The following is a 17,755-nucleotide window of genomic DNA, read 5'->3' on the forward strand; positions in this document are numbered from 1 at the left end:
CAAAAAGCCTGCACTTGATGTGAATTGGGTCAAGTTGGATGTTCTATGGGTAAACGCAACATGGGTTGAAATTTGCATGAGGAGATAAGTTGAGGTATGGGTTTTTACCTGTTGAATTTTAAAGGGAAGTAAGGCGTTTACATCTTGTTATAATAAATAAGGCAAAGTTATTAAATTTATTTTAGCTGAAAGTAGTGGCATAAGGAAAACATAAAAGGTTTTTATATTCTGGGAAAGATAAGTTTCAAAGAAGGATAAGGACGATTGGGAAAGAGGAAAAAATATATTTAGAGAAGTTGGAAGCTATGTTAGATATGGCCGTGTAAGAACCTGAAGAGAGTGCTATGCTGAGACTGAACTGTGAAGAGGTGAAGTAAGCAGCCTGCAGCCACGCCAGAGGAGTGTCGCTTTATTCCAGAAAGAAGGATTTTGTTTAAAGTCGTGAATTTCCACAGTGAAGAGAGAGAGAAAAAGAAGCCCTGTGACATATCTTCCCTTTAGTGAATTGTACCTTGTGATAATATTACTGGAGTCTGTTTTATAGACTAAGTTTCTGCAGGGACGGTTGCCTAAAGAGGTGTTTATTTTTGAGTCTAACCAAATCGGAATCTGTTGGGGAAATATATTTTACACAATTAAAATTGTAAGACTAATTTTAATTGTGTAAATGTAATCTTGTGTTTTAAGTTACCTTTCTTTTATTAGTAAATGTTTAAATTTACTATTTAAAATCTCCTAAAGTTTTCTTCGAGTTTGTGATGCCTGACTTCAGCACACACATTTTCTGGTAGTGATGTACAAATTGAAAATCATTGTGATAGCTTGCCAATTTACTTTTGGGATTTGGTTAGCATGGCAATTACCACCTGCTAGATCATAACATGGTGAAAATAATTTTCAATATTTTTATTATTGTGCAGCAATATTGCTGTCGGCGCAGTGACCATGCACCAGCTAATGTTCTTTATTGTCTGATTTTCAGTTCCAGAGATTGTGCAAGAGGCCTGTGACCTGATTGAACGTGGAGAACTGCTTTCAGCCCATCGAAAACTGATGGATCTGGAGTGTTCCCGCGATGACCTTATGTATGAGCAGTATCGTATGGATAGCAAGAACACACATGATATGAAACTCATCCAGGCCTACTTCACTGAGGTGCAGAACCTCTCGGAGCAAATGGGCAAGCAGATCTGGATGTTGGTGCAAAGGTCTTCAGTATCAGTCCGCAGTGATCCGACCCAGCTCGTTTCAGCGATTCGAATCATTGAGAGAGAAGAAAAAATCGATAAGCGGATGCTGGACCGTCAGAAGCAGACAGGGTTCATTCCTCCCGGCAGACCAAAACGGTGGAAAGACAGGTTGTTTGAGGTGCTAGAACAGACTGTTGCCAATCGGATTGAGGCCAGTCAGTCTGATACACGGGAGCTAGACAAAATGTGGCTTGTGCGTCATCTAGAGCTTACACGCAAGTATGTTCTTGAGGACTTGCTGGTCATGAAGAACCTGATGGTGCAGTGCTTTCCTCCTCATTACGACATCTTCAATAAACTTCAGAATTTGTATCACGAGGGACTAGTAGCACGTGTCGAGGAACTTGCCTCGGAGGACTTGGAGGCCAATGAAATTGTTTCACTTCTGACTTGGGTTCTAAATACATACCTCAGGTAAGAGATTAATGTGATATCATGTGGGGTATAAGAAGGCAGCTTCTCTCATGATTTTTCCTGGCATGGTGAGTTCCCATTCTGACACACCATCCCAAATTTAGGAGATGCAGACGTTTCATGGTTAGTGCAAAAAAAAGGGAAATTAGAGGCAAGTCCCTGTCCAACCAAAAATATGTAATATATTAAAAAAACATTGCCATTATAGGTTGATTGCGGTTGTTAGCTGAGGTGTTTCTTTGACACAAAAACACAATGCTGGAAAATATTTCAGCAGCATCCGTGAACAAGAATGGCTGCGTAAACTGAAGGATTTTGCAAATATTTAAAAGGAAAAGCAGAGGAAAGGAAGAGGGAAAAACATGCACATGGGAATTTTAAAATGTTTCAGTAAAAACGAGATGGCTGAATGGGGAAATGACATTAGCTTGAGGCAATAGGAGGCAGTATGAGAGAAAACAAAGACATTAAAGGCTTCTGTGAGACACAGATGAGTTCGACATAGTTGCAGAAGTGGGATATGAGGTAGGTAGGAGTGGAGGCATGAAAAGCTAGCAAGGCAGAGCAGGATTCAGCGCCCCAGGGTTTTGGGAGTCAAAACTTCCAGTTGACACCAAGGAGGCTCACTTCTCCACAGATACAGTGAGTGCGTCATGAGGTATTTTGGACTCCTGATGGAGGTATAAAAACTTTAATCATAATTTTGGAAATCCTAGTGATTGCTGTTAAATGGAGCTGATTTCCAGTTACCATTGTCTCGTTCCAGTGACGAAAACTTGCAGAAGGCGTTACTAAAAATGATAAAGAGAGATACAAAGTCAGACACAACGTGGGAATGTAGGAAGTGGAGGAGGTCATTCAGCCCTTTGAGCCTGTTCTGCAATTCAGTTAGATCACCTGTACAATTTCATTTCTCTAATTTGGTTCAATAACTCTTTATACCTTTACTTAACAAAAAATATATTAATCTCAGTCTTGATGTTTCAGTTTATCTAGCCCCAACAGCTTTTTAAGTGAATGGTTCCCACGACCCATAGTGTGAAGTAGTACTTCCTGACATGAGCCTAGCTCTCATTTTAAGGTTGTGCCCTTTGTTCTGGATTTTCTATCAAAGGATTTTTAAAAATTCTTTCATATGATATGAGCGTTGCTGTCTAGGCGAGCACTTGTTGCCCCATCCCTAATTGCCCTTGAGAACGTGTTGGTCAGCCGCCGTCTTGAACCACTGCAGTGCATGTGGTGTAGGTACACCTATGGTGCTGTTAGGAAGATAGTTCCAGGATTTTGAGCCAGTAACAGTGAAGGAAAAATGACATTCCAAGTCAGGATAGCGTGTGGCTTGGAGAGGAGCTTGCAGCTGGTGGTGGTACCACGCGTCAGCTCCCTTGTCCTTCCATGTGGTAGAGTTTCTGTTGACCTAATCAAGTCCTTTAGTTGTCTTAAACACCTCAGTTAGATCAACCACAATCATGTGTACTTGAGACAATACATCCCTAGTCTGTGAAACCTGCCATCTTAATTTAACCCTATTAGCATTGGTATCTTTCTGACAGATCTGTGCTGTGACCCCTCCAAGGTCAGTATCCACCCTGAGGTGTGGTGTTCAGAATTTAATGACATATTTCCAATGCTGTTTAACCAGAACTTTATTCAGTTGTACTATAAAGCTTCCAGATTTTGTCTTTTACTGGCTGTTCAGCTTAAATTTTGCTGTGTTTGTGCTGTTGAATTTTGCTTCTAATTGAATTTAAATTCTGTCTTTACTGTATAGTGTGGATATGATGGGACACCCAGACCTAGCTCCAGAGGTGGATGTGAAGACCCTGGAACCCTTACTGTCGAGTAATATGGCCGATGCGCTTCTCACCAAATACATGACAACCCTTACAGTGAGTTAGAAGCTTATAAGTAGGGGAGTATAATTGTTCTAAAACCAGCATATGCACCCTTTCTGATAAAGCTAAAGATTTATGGCAGATTTTCCACAATTTTTCTTGATGAAAGGGAAATAATTTTTGGCAAATCCATTTGAGTTTTTTGTCTGACGGCCTAGCTATCAGGATAAGTAAGAGGGAAGTAGTGGATGTAATGTTTTGGATTTTCATAAGGCATTTGATAAGAGTTTGTTGCTCTTTGCTTTATATCTTTAACCGGTGGCTTTTATTTTAGTTACAAATTGGTCCTGTAGAACTTCAAATTTGTTGTAATCCCAAATATACCTCTTCATTTAAAATTCCCACTTTTATTTCTGAAACTTTGAAAGAAGTTAATGGTCAGTTTTTATAAAGATCTTGCTCTTTAGGTTATCCTTTGGGCTAACTCTTGAGTTTTGATTCCATTATTAGTGCGTCAGCTGTTCTAATCGAAAATACGACAAGAATTTTCAACCTGAATGCTGGTTACTTTATTCTTTACAGTCTAACATTATTGGCTGGCTACGGAAAGCACTTGAAACAGACAAGAAGGATTGGAAAAAGGAGCAAGAGCCAGAAGCAGATCAAGATGGATACTATCAGACCACGCTTCCAGCTATTGTATTTCAGGTATTCTCATTCAATTATACCTCTTGCAAGTACTCTATGTATTTTATTATTTGGACGCCCTAACGTGGTTAAACTGCTACCAGTGATAAGCAAGATGAGTTTTCGCTTCCGGTACAGCATTGTTTTTGTTTTAAATTGTGCCTCCACAGCCCACTCGTTCCCATGGGTATCAAAACGAAGATGACAAAACTAAATTGTCCCCAGAGATGTTAAATTTATACTCACAGGAACTCTGCTTTTCTTGTGTGCAATCTATGATAGATTTGAGGTGGCATGGTGGCACAGTAGTTAGCACTGCTGCTTCACAGCACCAGGGACCCGGGTTCAATTCCGGCCTCGGCTGACTGTGTGGAGTTTGCATGTTCTCCCCGTGTCTGCGTGTGTTTCCTCCGGGTGTTCTGGTTTCCTCCCATGGTCCAAAGGTGTGCAGGTTAGGTTAACTGGCCATGCTAAATTGCCCCTTAGTGTCAGGGAATTAGAAGGTGAGGTTACGGGGATGGGGAGTAGGTGAGTTGTGGTAGGTGCAGGCTCGATGGGCCAAATGGCTTCCTTCTGCACTGTAGGGATTCTAAGATTTTTTAAATCTTGCATGTTCATCCATTTTCTATTGGGTTTTCCCCTTGAAATTCATGTCTACGTGTATCATGGAAACTGCCTATGCAAGCTGTAAACCTAGCTCAGTCAGCGGATGCACTACAACACCACAGTGGTGGAGGGTGATGTTACGCTGTGACAAGTTTATATGCAGTAAGAGTTTTAACAACACCAGGTTAAAGTCCAACAGGTTTATTTGGTAGCAAATGCCATTAGCTTTCGGAGCGCTGCTCCTTCGTCAGATGGAGTGGAAATCTGCTCTCAAACAGGGCACAGAGACACAAAATCAAGTTACAGAATACTGATCAGAATGCGAAGCTCTACAGCCAACCAGGTCTTAAAGATACAGACAATGTGAGCGGAGGGAGCAGAAACTGATAGCCAAGTTCCGCACACATGAGGACGGCCTAAACCGGGATGTTGGGTTTATGTCACACTATCAGTAACCCCCACAGCTTGCCTCCTGGACTTGCAGAATCTCACTGGCTGTCCTGTCTGGAGACAATACACATCTCTTTAACCTGTGCTTAGTGCTCCCTCCACTCATATTGTCTGTATCTTTAAGACCTGGTTGGCTGTAGAGATTCGCATTCTAATCAGTATTCTGTAACTTGATTTTGTGTCTCTGTGCCCTATTTGAGAGCAGATTTCCACTCCATCTGACGAAGGAGCAGCGCTCCGAAAGCTAATGGCATTTGCTACCAAATAAACCTGTTGGACTTTAACCTGGTGTTGTTAAAACTCTTACTGTGTTTACCCCAGTCCAACGCCGGCTTCTCCACATCATGACAAGTTTATATGGGCAGTGGTCATTATACATATGGGCAGAGGAATTTCTAAAGGAAAAAGTTGGGACATTACATAAAAATAAGGATAGAATACATCTTCAAAGTGGGGAGCGAGTTATATCTGGGTTCTTTGATCTAATTACACCTCGCATTTTAACTGAAATTCAGATGAAGACTGCATTTAATATTGGCTCCTTATGTTTCACACCTAAACGGATGAACTAGTTTGCTACAAAATTCTAACGGGTCCAGTATTTCTTCACTGTTAAAACCCCTTGTTTAAAATGTTCAAGCAAAATTTTGGGTCAAGTTTTGTAGGTTGGGCACATTTACCATAATAAACAAGGATTTCAATACAATAGAGATTTTTAATAAAGTAGGTGTTCCTATGTGTTACCAAAGCATTCAAACCTGGCAAGATGTCTCTGCGTCACCTCTGTTAAAGAGGAAGAAAAATTGGAGGAATACTTTCTGTTGCAAGTATTGAGCAGCTTTGATAGAAATATGGCTCTACAAAATGTGACCTTTTTTTAATCAAAGTCAGATCTGCTTCTTTGACAAAGGATCATCTGGACTCGAAACATCAGCTCTTTTCTCTCCTTACAGATGCTGCCAGACCTACTGAGATTTTCCAGCATTTTCTCTTTTGGTTTCAGATTCCAACATCCGCAATAATTTGCTTTTATTCAAATCTGCCCTGCTTGTGGTCTGCCCCACTCTGAGCTTGTCGATTGTTTCACTGACAGAGAATTTGCCTGTATCCTGGACTCAATGTTAATGGGACCTTTGACAGGCTATGAGTTTGACCCTCAAGGAAACACCATTTTCAGACCATGCTGCTGCTAACTTAGCTGGTAACATTTCCTCCCAGAGTGAGGTTACTCTTCTTTGATTCCCAGACTGACCCAAAGCTTGCACTCTTGTACTAAAACACTGCAGTACTTTTGCAGAACCAGTTTGAGGCTATTGTTACTGTTGCCTTTGTTGTTTAGCTGTTGTTTGTGCTATTCATGAATATCCTGTACAATAGCCATGGAATTCCTTTGTGGGTTTGCTCGAACTCCTACTGTAAACCCAGTGAAAAGGAATAAACAACTTTATGGTAGCCTCTTGGAATTTCAGGCCTTTTTTATCATGTACACACATAAGCAAGTGGTACAGTGTGTCTAATTTGCTTGTGCTAAAGCAGAACTGTTTTAAAATTTATGGTAGAGAACAGGAAAGTATAACTGGATAGATACATGCAAGCCCTCCTGCTGACAGACATGTGTGTGCTTCGGGTGTATTAAGTGTGATTGCTGTACACAGAATGTCACGCTTCATTGTTTAACATGGGCCGTTTCAGATGTTTGAACAGAATCTGCAGGTAGCCGCTCAGATCAGTGATGATCTGAAACTTAAGGTGTTGACGTTGTGCCTTCAGCAAATGAACTCTTTCTTGAGCAGGTGAGTACATTTCTCCACCATTCTTGCACTCCTGCTGTTCAGAGACCACGTAATATCGACTGAACTGAGTGATGTTTTGGTTTTGGAATTCAGTTGCTACTGGTGAATTTTGGTCCAAAAATTCATGCATTTTGTCAGGATTCATTGATTCGACTGGCGTTTATAAAACTGAAAACACTCCATGTTTCCTCTCAAAAAAAATGAATCTCTTCCCAGCGTGCACACAGACACTCACACACGCACTAACTCTCTCTTCTCTCTCCTCTCTCTCTCTCTCCCTCTTTCACACATACACAGATTCTCTTTCACACATAGATTTTTATATGTAGATGCAGAGACTGACAAAAGTTTTAAAGAAGAATTGGCTCAGGCTGGGGTTTTTGACGCGAGAAATAAAGCAGCATCATGAATTGAAAAATCTCTTCATTCCAATTCAACGCACCAATAATGAAATGATGAACTCCACATAATCCTTTCAGCCAAATTTTTGGGTGCTGAAAATGAAGAATTTACCGGTAGTTACACCGAACATGTGGGAGAGAACAGGGATCATGTGGAACATGCTTTCTGCCCTCTTAAAATAACTGAAAATGTGATGCGATCATAGCTGATCGGAGTGATACTTTAGGATGCCACGGTGCAAGTTGTCTGCTTGTAATCTTACGCCATTCAAGGGCGATAATGAAGATGGAGGAAATAAAATGCTGAATTTTTACAGATGACTTTGTAAAATATAAAAAATTTGCATGTAGTGCTTTTAAAGATAGAATATAGTGTCATTGAAGTGAGCAGGCTTTTTTATTTTTAAATTTTGTATGGAGATTTTAGATATTTCTGAATTGTACAAAAGCAGATTTGTCTAAACACTAAAATAATGGGATTTCTCCCCTTGCCAGGTACAAAGAAGAAGTGACTCTATATAAAGATGATCATCTGAAAGATCGTCAGAATCCTCAGTTCTACATTCAATACATGATTGCAGTTGTTAACAACTGCCAGACTTTCAAGTAAATATGCAACTTTATATTTTAATTATATTTATATTAACCAGCGCTTAACAACAAACATTTAAATGGCAATATTAAGTATTAAAGTGCTTTCTTATATAGTTGTTTATTGTGCTTGTGCAGTTGTGTAAATATAAATTGGGATGTTGAGAAATATCTTTGCATTACAAGAAGTTTAAACATTCTTAAAATCTGTTTTGTTTAACATAATTAGTTAAGTAAATTCATTTTCTTTACTGCAGAGAATCTGTTAATAGTTTGAAGAGAAAATATACAAACTATGAGCTCGTGATGGAGGAAGAACATTATGCTAATCAGCCAACAATGGAGGTAACCCTGGACACTATTGCCAAGGATGGATGTGCCTATCTGTTAGATGAAGTCTTCCTTGACTTGGAGGTGAGCGTACACTAAATGTATCTTTAACGGGTGATAAAATCTAGAGTAAGTTGACTCAAATAAACAAAAATTGTATTGGATGGTTTAAGGACATTGGATGTCTGGTACAATTGCCAAAATATATTAATAAATTGTATATTAATAATCTGACCTCTCCCTCTCCAGAACTAGGGGCTGTCTGCTTGGAGTTTGCACTTTTCCCCCGTGTCTGCATGGGCTTTCTCCGGGTGCTCCGGTTTCTTCCCACAGTCCAAAGGTGTGCGGGTTAAGTTGATTGGCCATGCTAAGTTGCCCCTTAGTGTCAGGGGGATTAGCAAGGTAAATGTGTGGGGTTACGGGAATAGGGCCTGGATGGGATTGTGGTCAGTACAGACTCGATGAGCAAAATGGCCTCCTACTGTAGGGATTCTATGAAAAGTTCTTTATTTATCTTTTTTTTTCACTTTGGAGTTATTTACAATTGATGTATTTTATTTTAAAGTTATTTTCTGACACCAGGGTAAGTTGTATATTTATCCCTGCAATACCCTGCATCACTGATTTACTCATTTCAGTCATGCGGTTATATGGGGGAGAAAATCAGGGGAGACTGGTACTTGCCCAGATGACTGGTTTCAGTGAGCATGAGTTTAATGAAAATGTACAGAACCAAGGGAGTGCTTCAGCATTGGAGATGTTGGTCTTTGAATGAGTCATTAAGCCAGATTCCATCTGTTTGATCATGTAATGCAGAAGATCTCATGGGAGCATTTAAAATTCATGGCAAGTTTTCTGTGTCGTCTTGCAACCACCCAACGAAAACGGTTATCTTATTTGCTATGTGCAAATGACTATTCATCTTTGCCTACTTAGCAGTTGACTACTCTTTAAAAGTAATCAATTGTAAAACACTGTAGGGCATCTGAGGTTGTAAGGGGCACTGTATATTAATATAAGTTTATTCATTGCAGCTCTCTTTTTAATTTATGGATAAACATTTTTTCTTTCAAGTAAGATAAATGATTCAAATGGGCCTAAACAGCTATCGACAATCATGGCAGTTTGTGATTTCTTGAGTACAGATCGCTGTATCTCTGGAGTGGATTGTTTGGACTAATAGTCATTGTGCATCGCTAAAATCCACATATCTTATTTCAGACCCACCTCCAGGATTTGATGACCAGAAAATGGCTTGCTGGCTCTAATGCTGTGGATACCATTTGTGTTACCATTGAGGATTATTTCAATGACTTTGCTAAAATTAAAAAGCCATACAGCAAGGTAAATTTAGTTCTTAACTTAGAATATCGTTTTTTTCAAAATGTCATTGACCCTACAGAGCTGATGTCCTTACTGTTGCTCCTTGAAAGCGGAGTCACAGGTGGACAGAGTGGTGAAGAAGACATTCAGCATGTTTGGTTTCATCGGTCAGAACATTGAATACAGGAGTTGGAATGTCTTGTTGAAGTTGTACAAGACATTGTTAGGCCACAGTTGGGATACTGTGTGCAATTCTGGTCACCCTATTATAGAAAGGATATTATTAAACTAGAAAGAGTGCAGAAAAGATTTACTAGAATGCTACCGGGACTTGATGGATTGAGTTATAAGGAGAGGCTGGATAGACTGGGACTTTTTTCTCTGGAGCGTAGGAGGCTGAGGGGTGATCTTATAGAGGTCTATAAAATAATGAGGGGCACAGATCAACTAGATAGTCAATATCTTTTCCCAAACGTAGGAGAGTCTAAAACTAGAGGGCATAGGTTTAAGGTGAGAGGGGAGAGATACAAAAGTGTTCAGAGGGGCAATTTTTTCACAAAGGGTGGTGAGTGTTTGGAACAAGCTGCCAGAGGTAGTAGTAGAGGCGGATACAATTTTGTCTTTTAAAAAGCATTTAGATAGTTACATGGGTACGATGGGTATAGAGGGATATGGGCCAAATGTGGGCAATTGGGATTAGCTTACGGGTTTTCTTTTTAAAAAAAGGACGGCATGGACAAGTTGGGCCGAAGGACCTGTTTCCATGCTGTAAACCTCTATGACTCTATCATTTGTTGTTAACTTTTTATCAGTCTTAAAAAAACAACTCCTTACCAATTGCTGAAAGATTGGGTATCGTTATGTTGTGGTAAATTGAAGCCAAAGATGCAGAAAAGTACCATTCTCAGCTACAGATTTTGTTCATTCAGCGACGTTTGGTAGATTGGATCATTCTGATTTGGAAAAGGCATAATTTCTGACAGTTTTTTTAATGAGATCTTCATGGCATCAAAAACACTCGTGTTCTTTACACAGGAAATAACAATAGAGGCTCATCGAAGGGTCGTGGTGGAGTACATCAGAACTATGATGCAAAAAAGGATCACCTTTAGGGGTTTGGATGAACGCAGAGAGGGGGCAGAGAGAGTGATCAAAGATGCAGAGCAATTTCGATTCTTGTTCAAGAAACTTTCAGCTGTAAGTAGTTTGGTTTTCCATTACCTTTGTGGTTTCAGTGATATTTCTAAAGTGATGGAATGTGCATCATAAGCTTCATGAGATGTAATCAGTTTAGACATGAACAACGAAAGTTCCTCTAGCTCCCATCGTTTTTTCTGGCCTCCTGTCTAATTTACAAGCAGGAGAGGAGACTATTGAGAGAATAGTTTAATAAAACTGCTGCGACACAGAGTTCACCTGATGGGAGCACAAATTGAGAATTCAGATTATGCCCATACAACTTTCTTAATTAATTTTAATGCAAGATACATTGTGGGGAGTTAGTTGCCCCAATTCCTGGCTTGTGCTTCCGTTGTGCACAGCTCCCAGCTGCAAGTGTGATTTAATTGAATTGTCCCCAGTAATTTGTTGTGGTATTGGTCACACAAATGTATGTATGAATCACTTGGTGTTCCCAACAGAATTACATTAGGTTTTCAGCATTAGAAGTGGGCCACATGGCCTAACTGGTTTATGTGGGTGCTTCTGTACACAGAAGCCTCTTCCTACCCTCCTTTACCTAACCCTACCAATTAATCATTTTATTCATTTGTTCTCCATGTACTTAAGTAGCTTCCCTTTCAATGCATATACTGTTCATCTTAGCTACTTAATGTGGTTGCCAGTTCCACATTCTCATCACTTTATCAGTGATGCCTTCTGCAATCCCTTTTATTGGTGATTAGCTTATACTTATGGCCTCTGGTTTTGGACTCCTACAAAAGTGGAAACCTCTTTGCATCAACTCTATAAAACTCCTTCATTATCAATCGTTATTAGGTCCGCCCTTGATTTCTCTTTTCGAGAGAAAACCTTCCTTGATGATGATGTCTCCTAAATTTTGATGTCATTCATGTATGTAGTTTGTGCTTCTCTGGTATCCAAATCTTTTTTCCAGTATGGAGACAAGAATTTTGCACAGGACTCTTAACTATGGTCTTTCTAAATTTAAAGTAACTTCTCTGCATTTTAATTCCAGCCCTCCTTTCTTTCTACCAAAAGCTGGCACCTCCTGCTTTTCTGTACTGGTATATAACTTACTGTTTGGTAATTATAGATGCCAGTCTTGAGCACAATGTCTTAAAATGCCACCCTGATTCTCTATCTTTAAAACCATTGAGGAGAGCTTTGGTTTGGGGCTCCCCCACAATAAATGTGTAAATGCCTAAGGTAGGGATAACAAAGGCATGGATTGCACAAAGACTTTAAATAAGATTATTTATTCTTTTTCTTTATTTTGAGCATTCTAGTGCAATGTGTTGACACTGCAAGTGCAGTGCCAACCAGTTAAACTAGACTCAGTTGCCTCAGTCTGGAGAGAGTTGCTACTCTTGACAGCACTCCTGTGGCAATTAGATGCCATGCATCTGTCCTCATGTTGGAAGGATGCCATCAACAGTCTATACTGATATCTGTTAGCAGAGAGATAGAGTCTGTCGCAGAAACTAGAGAATATAGGAAAATTGGTAAGAGTGTGTGAGCAATCTAAAATGTACCATTATCTTTCACACAAATGCAATGGCATAACTGGGTTTCACACTTGTGTAGAGTATTTTCTGTTGTATTTGTATCCACCATTTGCTTTATTACTACATACAGGGCTTTGGAGAGGACACTGATCTGCTGTGTGATGCTATTCCAGCTTTGGCTGAAGTCCTGAAGCTCACTGATCCTTCCTTATTATGTCTTGAGGTCTCTACATTGGTTAATAAATTTCCTGACTTCAGGTGAGATATTTTCTGTTGACCATACTATTGTCAAGGAAAAATGATATTGTTTCATAGGGAGCAACAGGTTAGAGCTATTGCTCAGTACACTAATGACTGGTTAAATGCAACTGGTTAAACTTCATGCTGGGACGAAGGTTCAAGTCCCAGAACTGCACAATACTCAGATTTTTAATGAAATTGTCAGCAAGATTATTTTAAAAGGAATGAGAGCTTTCATTTCACCAAAAGGCAAAAATTTTCTCTTTCTAATAAGAAATGCTTTAATTTGCACCAGTTGCTGTTCATTGATGGAGTGACAGGGTGCACTGGGAGAGAAAGAAAATCATTTTTTAAATTCAGACGCTTCACCTGTGCAGTCACAGAAGTTGGGAATTTGAAAGCTTTAATAAAATCCAAGGAAAAAGTGTGGAAAGTAAATTTAATAGAAACGTGTATTGACATAATGCTGTACAGGTAAAATCCCATAACTAAGTTTTTATCACATTTTGAAAACTGGTGTTGCTAGTGGGGATTGTAGCCTGCTAGTACACCCATTCTGTTCAGAAAATGTGTGTTTTTATTCCAAATCTCGCTTTATCATCCTCTATAGTGAGCATATGATTTTGATAGATTTCTAATTCCTGACTGAAGTTAGAGGGAGAGTTTCCATTTAAATGTAACATTGGCAAAAGAGCAGCTGGTCTTTGATGCTTACCTAAACCATTGAACAGCTAGCAGCTCATCTGATGTATTACACCATTCACAGCGCACCTGAGTCTACCTAGACTATGCGCTCATGCCCTGGAGTGAGGCTTGGACCAACAACATGAGGTAGAGATCAGGTTATTAAGCCGAGCAGATAAACTCTGGGATATTTAAATGTTCCAACCTCATCTGTCAAACATGTCAAGTATTACCACAGGTAGACTTCATCGGCTCCCTACCAATGTAGTGCATTGGTATTCCTCCAGTAACAAATTCATATTTCATTCAAGCGAAGTTCTTTCCAAGTGACTGGATGAAAAATTAAGCTGAACTTATTAGCTGCTACTTCTTTATTAGCACAGTGGCTAGCACTGCTGCTTCACAGCACCAGGGACCTGGGTTCAACTCCCAGCTTGGGCCACTGTCTGTGTGGAGTTTGCACGTTCTCCATGTCTGCATGGGTTTTCTCCAGGTTCTCCAGTTTCTTCCCACATTCTGAAAGACGTGCTGGTTAGGTGCATTAATCCAAACAGGTTCCAGACTGTGGCAACTAGGGGATTTTCACAGTAACTTCATTGCAGTGTTAATGTAAGCCTTACTTGTGACTAATAAATTAACTTTATGGGACATGATCAGTGACATGGACTCGTATTGTGAGTTGGGGGGGTATTAAAACCATAAATGACATGGGTGAGGTCAAACTTTACACAAACTGACTTGGCCACTGACCCTGAAATATATTGCACATTTGCAGTTATATAATAATATGCATATAGCTGCAAACAGCTATATGCATATTGTATAAGTGTAAGTGTAAATACCACTTGTACAATACCACTTGTACAATATGTAACTAGTGTCGAAACTGTTTTCAAAGTCTGGGAGAAAAGGATGTAGAAATCTAATTCAAATCTGCTGTAGTAACTGCAGCTTCCTGCACTAACTTTCACTGCACTGGAATATACAAACCATGAGCGAAAGTTTTTTTTCTCTTTAGATTGCATTAACAATTGTGTGTATTCTAGTTCACACTAATGTATTTGCCCATCTATATTAAAATCATGCATCTACATATTTTCTCGCTAACATTTTGTAATTTAACTGCTCTCTTAACTGTTTATCTTGCCCCACAGGGAAGAACACATTACAGCACTAATGGCAATGAGAGGAGATGCCAGCAGGGAAATGAAGCAGACAGTTATTGAAATTTTGTGGCAAAACCCAACTCATCCTGGTCCTAATTTTAAGCCAATCTTTAAAGATATTTCAGTGCAAAATTTAACACTGGCAAAATTAGTCAAATGAAATGTGCATTTTGAAAGTTAATATATACAGTCAACCCTCACTCAATACAGCTGCATTTGGGAGGCATGTATAAAGTATGAGAGAAAAAGCAATTATAAGCTCCAGTATACTTTTCCTGCAGTCATTTTAAATTATCAATGTAAGCCTGTCCTTTTTCAAAAGTCATTCTTGAATTGTGAAATGAGTGAGCTCTATCTACTAGAGAAAGAGGTGCCAGTGTCATTCAGTGGGCTCACAGTGCTTATGGTATGTCATCTGAGCAGCTTTGAGATAGCTTTCTGACCTCAGATATTGGATTGCCACAAGACTGAAGTGCGGCTTCACTATTTTGTTAACTAAAAATATCTGGAAACTGTGGGGCTAGACTGCTTTTAATGAACTTATTACTTACTGAGGGAGCTGTGGGACATGAGATACAATTGTATTATTCTTGAGGGGCTACTTTCTATGTATTTTTTGCCTTTTCTCTTGTGCATTTTTTGAACAGAGTAATTAATGCCACATTTTGGAAGACCTATAGAATGAGGAATGTATTTTTATGTATGCACACTTGTACAGAATTTATGGTGTATATCCATTAACAAAATGGATTGGCTGTTTTGCAGTGGGTTTTTAAATCTGATTTAAATGGTCTGCAGTAAAATAACTTTGCAAATGTACATTTAACATCCAAACTAAATCATAGAATGTTTAATAGTGAACATTTCAAAATGTTTTTGTGCAATAGTTGTTTTTTGTTGACAAGTTCAAGTCTGTAAAAGAAAATGCAATAAAGCATTGGTGTAAAGGTTTACTGTAGTTTAGTGTACTGTGAAATACCATTGTTTATCAGGCATCTCAAAATTGAGTTTCAAATGATGATCGGTGCTTTGGCTTAGTGTATGGTGAGATGTTGTTGGACAGAGCAGAGGTATTTGCTGATAAATGGACCAGTACCATAGGATCTTGCATTTTACTTTTTAAAAATTCTAGTTGTGCAATCTTGAGCTTTGATCTATCATAGAAATCCTACAGTGCAGGAGGCCATTCGGCCCATCGAGTCTGCACCGACCACAATCCCACCCAGGCCCTACCCCAGTTTCCCTACATATTTACACACTAATCCCTCTAACCTACGCATCTCAGGACTCTAAGGGGCAATTTTTAGCATGGCCAATCAACCTAACCCGCACATCTTTGGACTGTGGGAGGAAACCGGAGCACCCGGAGGAAACCCACGCAGACACGAGGAGAATGTGCAAACTCCACACAGACAGTGACCCAAGCCGGGAATCGAACCGAGGTCCCTGGAGCTGTGAAGCAGCAGTGCTAACCACTGTGCTACCGTGCCGCCCACTTGACTACTTGGGGATTGTATCTAGGTTTGCTATTTGGAATGGCTGAAGAGCAAAATTTAAACTTTTAAAATTCCAGAATATGTTCATTGCTGCATTCCTAACTCGGCCCATCATCTCACTGGGGAAAAATCAGGACACCTATTTTAAGCTGAAAGTATATGGAAAATTCCACAAAGCATGATGAAAAGAACACATCAAAATAAGCTGACTGAAATTTCACTGGGCTAATGAATTTTAATGGAGGTTAAAACCCTGAAATCACCTAAATCAGGGAATGCTCTAATATGGGGTTTAGGATCTATGGGGTTGGGAGGGGTGGAGGGATTAATTGGAGCTGAATGTCCTTCTGAACCATAATTTTGTCAGTTCCAAAGTAGAATTATTTTGGACTTAACATTACCTCCAATTCTTTACCCACAGATGCTGCCAGACCAGCTGACAATTTTCAGCTCTTTGTTTTTATAATTATTTTGTATTAGGTTGGGTGAGGAGAAAGGAAGCACGTTTCAACTACAATGAAAACCTAACATTACAGCAACCTACTTTGCATATACAAAGACATTTATTTCAACAGAAATGGGAGTGTCAATGAGATGTTCAATAGTCATAGCTCTTGAAGGTGTGAGTGATTAGCCTTCTTGACTACTACTGATTGAATTACTTGGCTACTTTAGAGGGCGCAAGAGTCACCCACTTTGCTGTGGGTCTCAAGTCAAGTATAGTCCATCCCTAAAGAACATTGGTGAACATCATTTGTTTTTACGACAATTGTCACCCAGTCATTACAGATACTAGCTTTTTATTTGTTCATAGGTGGGCATTGCTGTGACTCAGGAGTGGGGAGATTTGCAGGCAGTGTTATTCCTATGCCTTTGTTGCCTGCCCATCTTCTTGAAGGTGGTAGAAATTGTGGGTTTAGAAGGTGTAGCTGATGAGTTACTGCAGAACTTGTAGATGGTATATGCTGCTACCACTTTTAGCACCCCCATCCACCAGTGCAATCAAGAGGGATGTTTTGTCGCAGATGTGGTTGACTTTCTTGAATGTTACAGCAGCTGCACTTACCCAGACAAGTAAGCATCAATCATATTTGTGACTTGTACGCTGTAGATGGTGGACAGGCTTTAGCAAGTCAGGAGATGTTTCTTGCTGCAGAATTCCCAGTCTTTGGCTGTTTTTGTCATCCTATAATTCAATAGGAGTTTGAGAGAGAGGTGTGTATGTGACTATTTGTGTGTGAGAGAGTTGCATCTGGGTGTGGGTATGAGAGGGGTGAGTGTGTGTATACCTGATACGAGAAGCCGTCTCTCCAGCAGCACTCCTAATCTGAGCAAAAGAAGCAGCTTAATTTCTCCCATTAAAAATTACAAAAATAAGTTAGGACTTAGTATTTGTTGCACAAGGGCATTTTTAAATTATAATGTATGCATAAGAAATAGAAAAGACTTTTAAATTTGTTTTTGTATGTTTGGACTTATTGTGCAGAAACATCAGATTTTGTGGTTGAACTCTTCAACCTAATGTTTCTCAAGGGTTCTGTCAATACTCATGGAAGGTCAAAAAGGTTCCATGGCTGCAAAGGTTTGGGAACCCTGTCCTAGACCAAGTCTTCAGCCAGTGGCTCAGTATCATTTTGTTTCATAATACACCTCTGAAGCATCCTAGAAATGTTATATTAATGCTATACAAATATGGTGTTTATTCAGCAACAGTATTGCTTTTTAACTTCAAGAGATGGTTCATATCTATTGGAGACAGTCACTGCTTGCCATTTGTGGGGCAAAAATGTTACTTGCTACTT

General features: G+C 39.5%; 1 protein-coding gene across 17 annotated transcripts in view; it reads left to right on the forward strand.

Moving 5' to 3' along the window:
• The window catches only part of exoc3 (exocyst complex component 3), a 33,528-nt gene extending 18,118 nt beyond the window's left edge, over window positions 1–15,410 (forward strand). For all 17 annotated transcript variants that reach the window (XM_078197785.1, XM_078197811.1, XM_078197740.1 and 14 more), the window contains 10 exons: window positions 983–1,664; window positions 3,436–3,553; window positions 4,082–4,207; window positions 6,935–7,035; window positions 7,932–8,042; window positions 8,285–8,441; window positions 9,579–9,701; window positions 10,716–10,877; window positions 12,498–12,625; window positions 14,446–15,410. In XM_078197785.1, coding sequence (XP_078053911.1) covers window positions 983–1,664; window positions 3,436–3,553; window positions 4,082–4,207; window positions 6,935–7,035; window positions 7,932–8,042; window positions 8,285–8,441; window positions 9,579–9,701; window positions 10,716–10,877; window positions 12,498–12,625; window positions 14,446–14,617 — 1,880 coding nt within the window. In that variant the 3' untranslated portion in view covers window positions 14,618–15,410. The remainder of the gene's footprint in view (window positions 1–982; window positions 1,665–3,435; window positions 3,554–4,081; window positions 4,208–6,934; window positions 7,036–7,931; window positions 8,043–8,284; window positions 8,442–9,578; window positions 9,702–10,715; window positions 10,878–12,497; window positions 12,626–14,445) is intronic.
• The last annotated feature ends 2,345 nt before the right edge of the window (window positions 15,411–17,755 follow it).

Source organism: Mustelus asterias, chromosome 2, assembly GCF_964213995.1.
Source record: "Mustelus asterias chromosome 2, sMusAst1.hap1.1, whole genome shotgun sequence".
Lineage (NCBI taxonomy): Eukaryota > Metazoa > Chordata > Chondrichthyes > Carcharhiniformes > Triakidae > Mustelus > Mustelus asterias.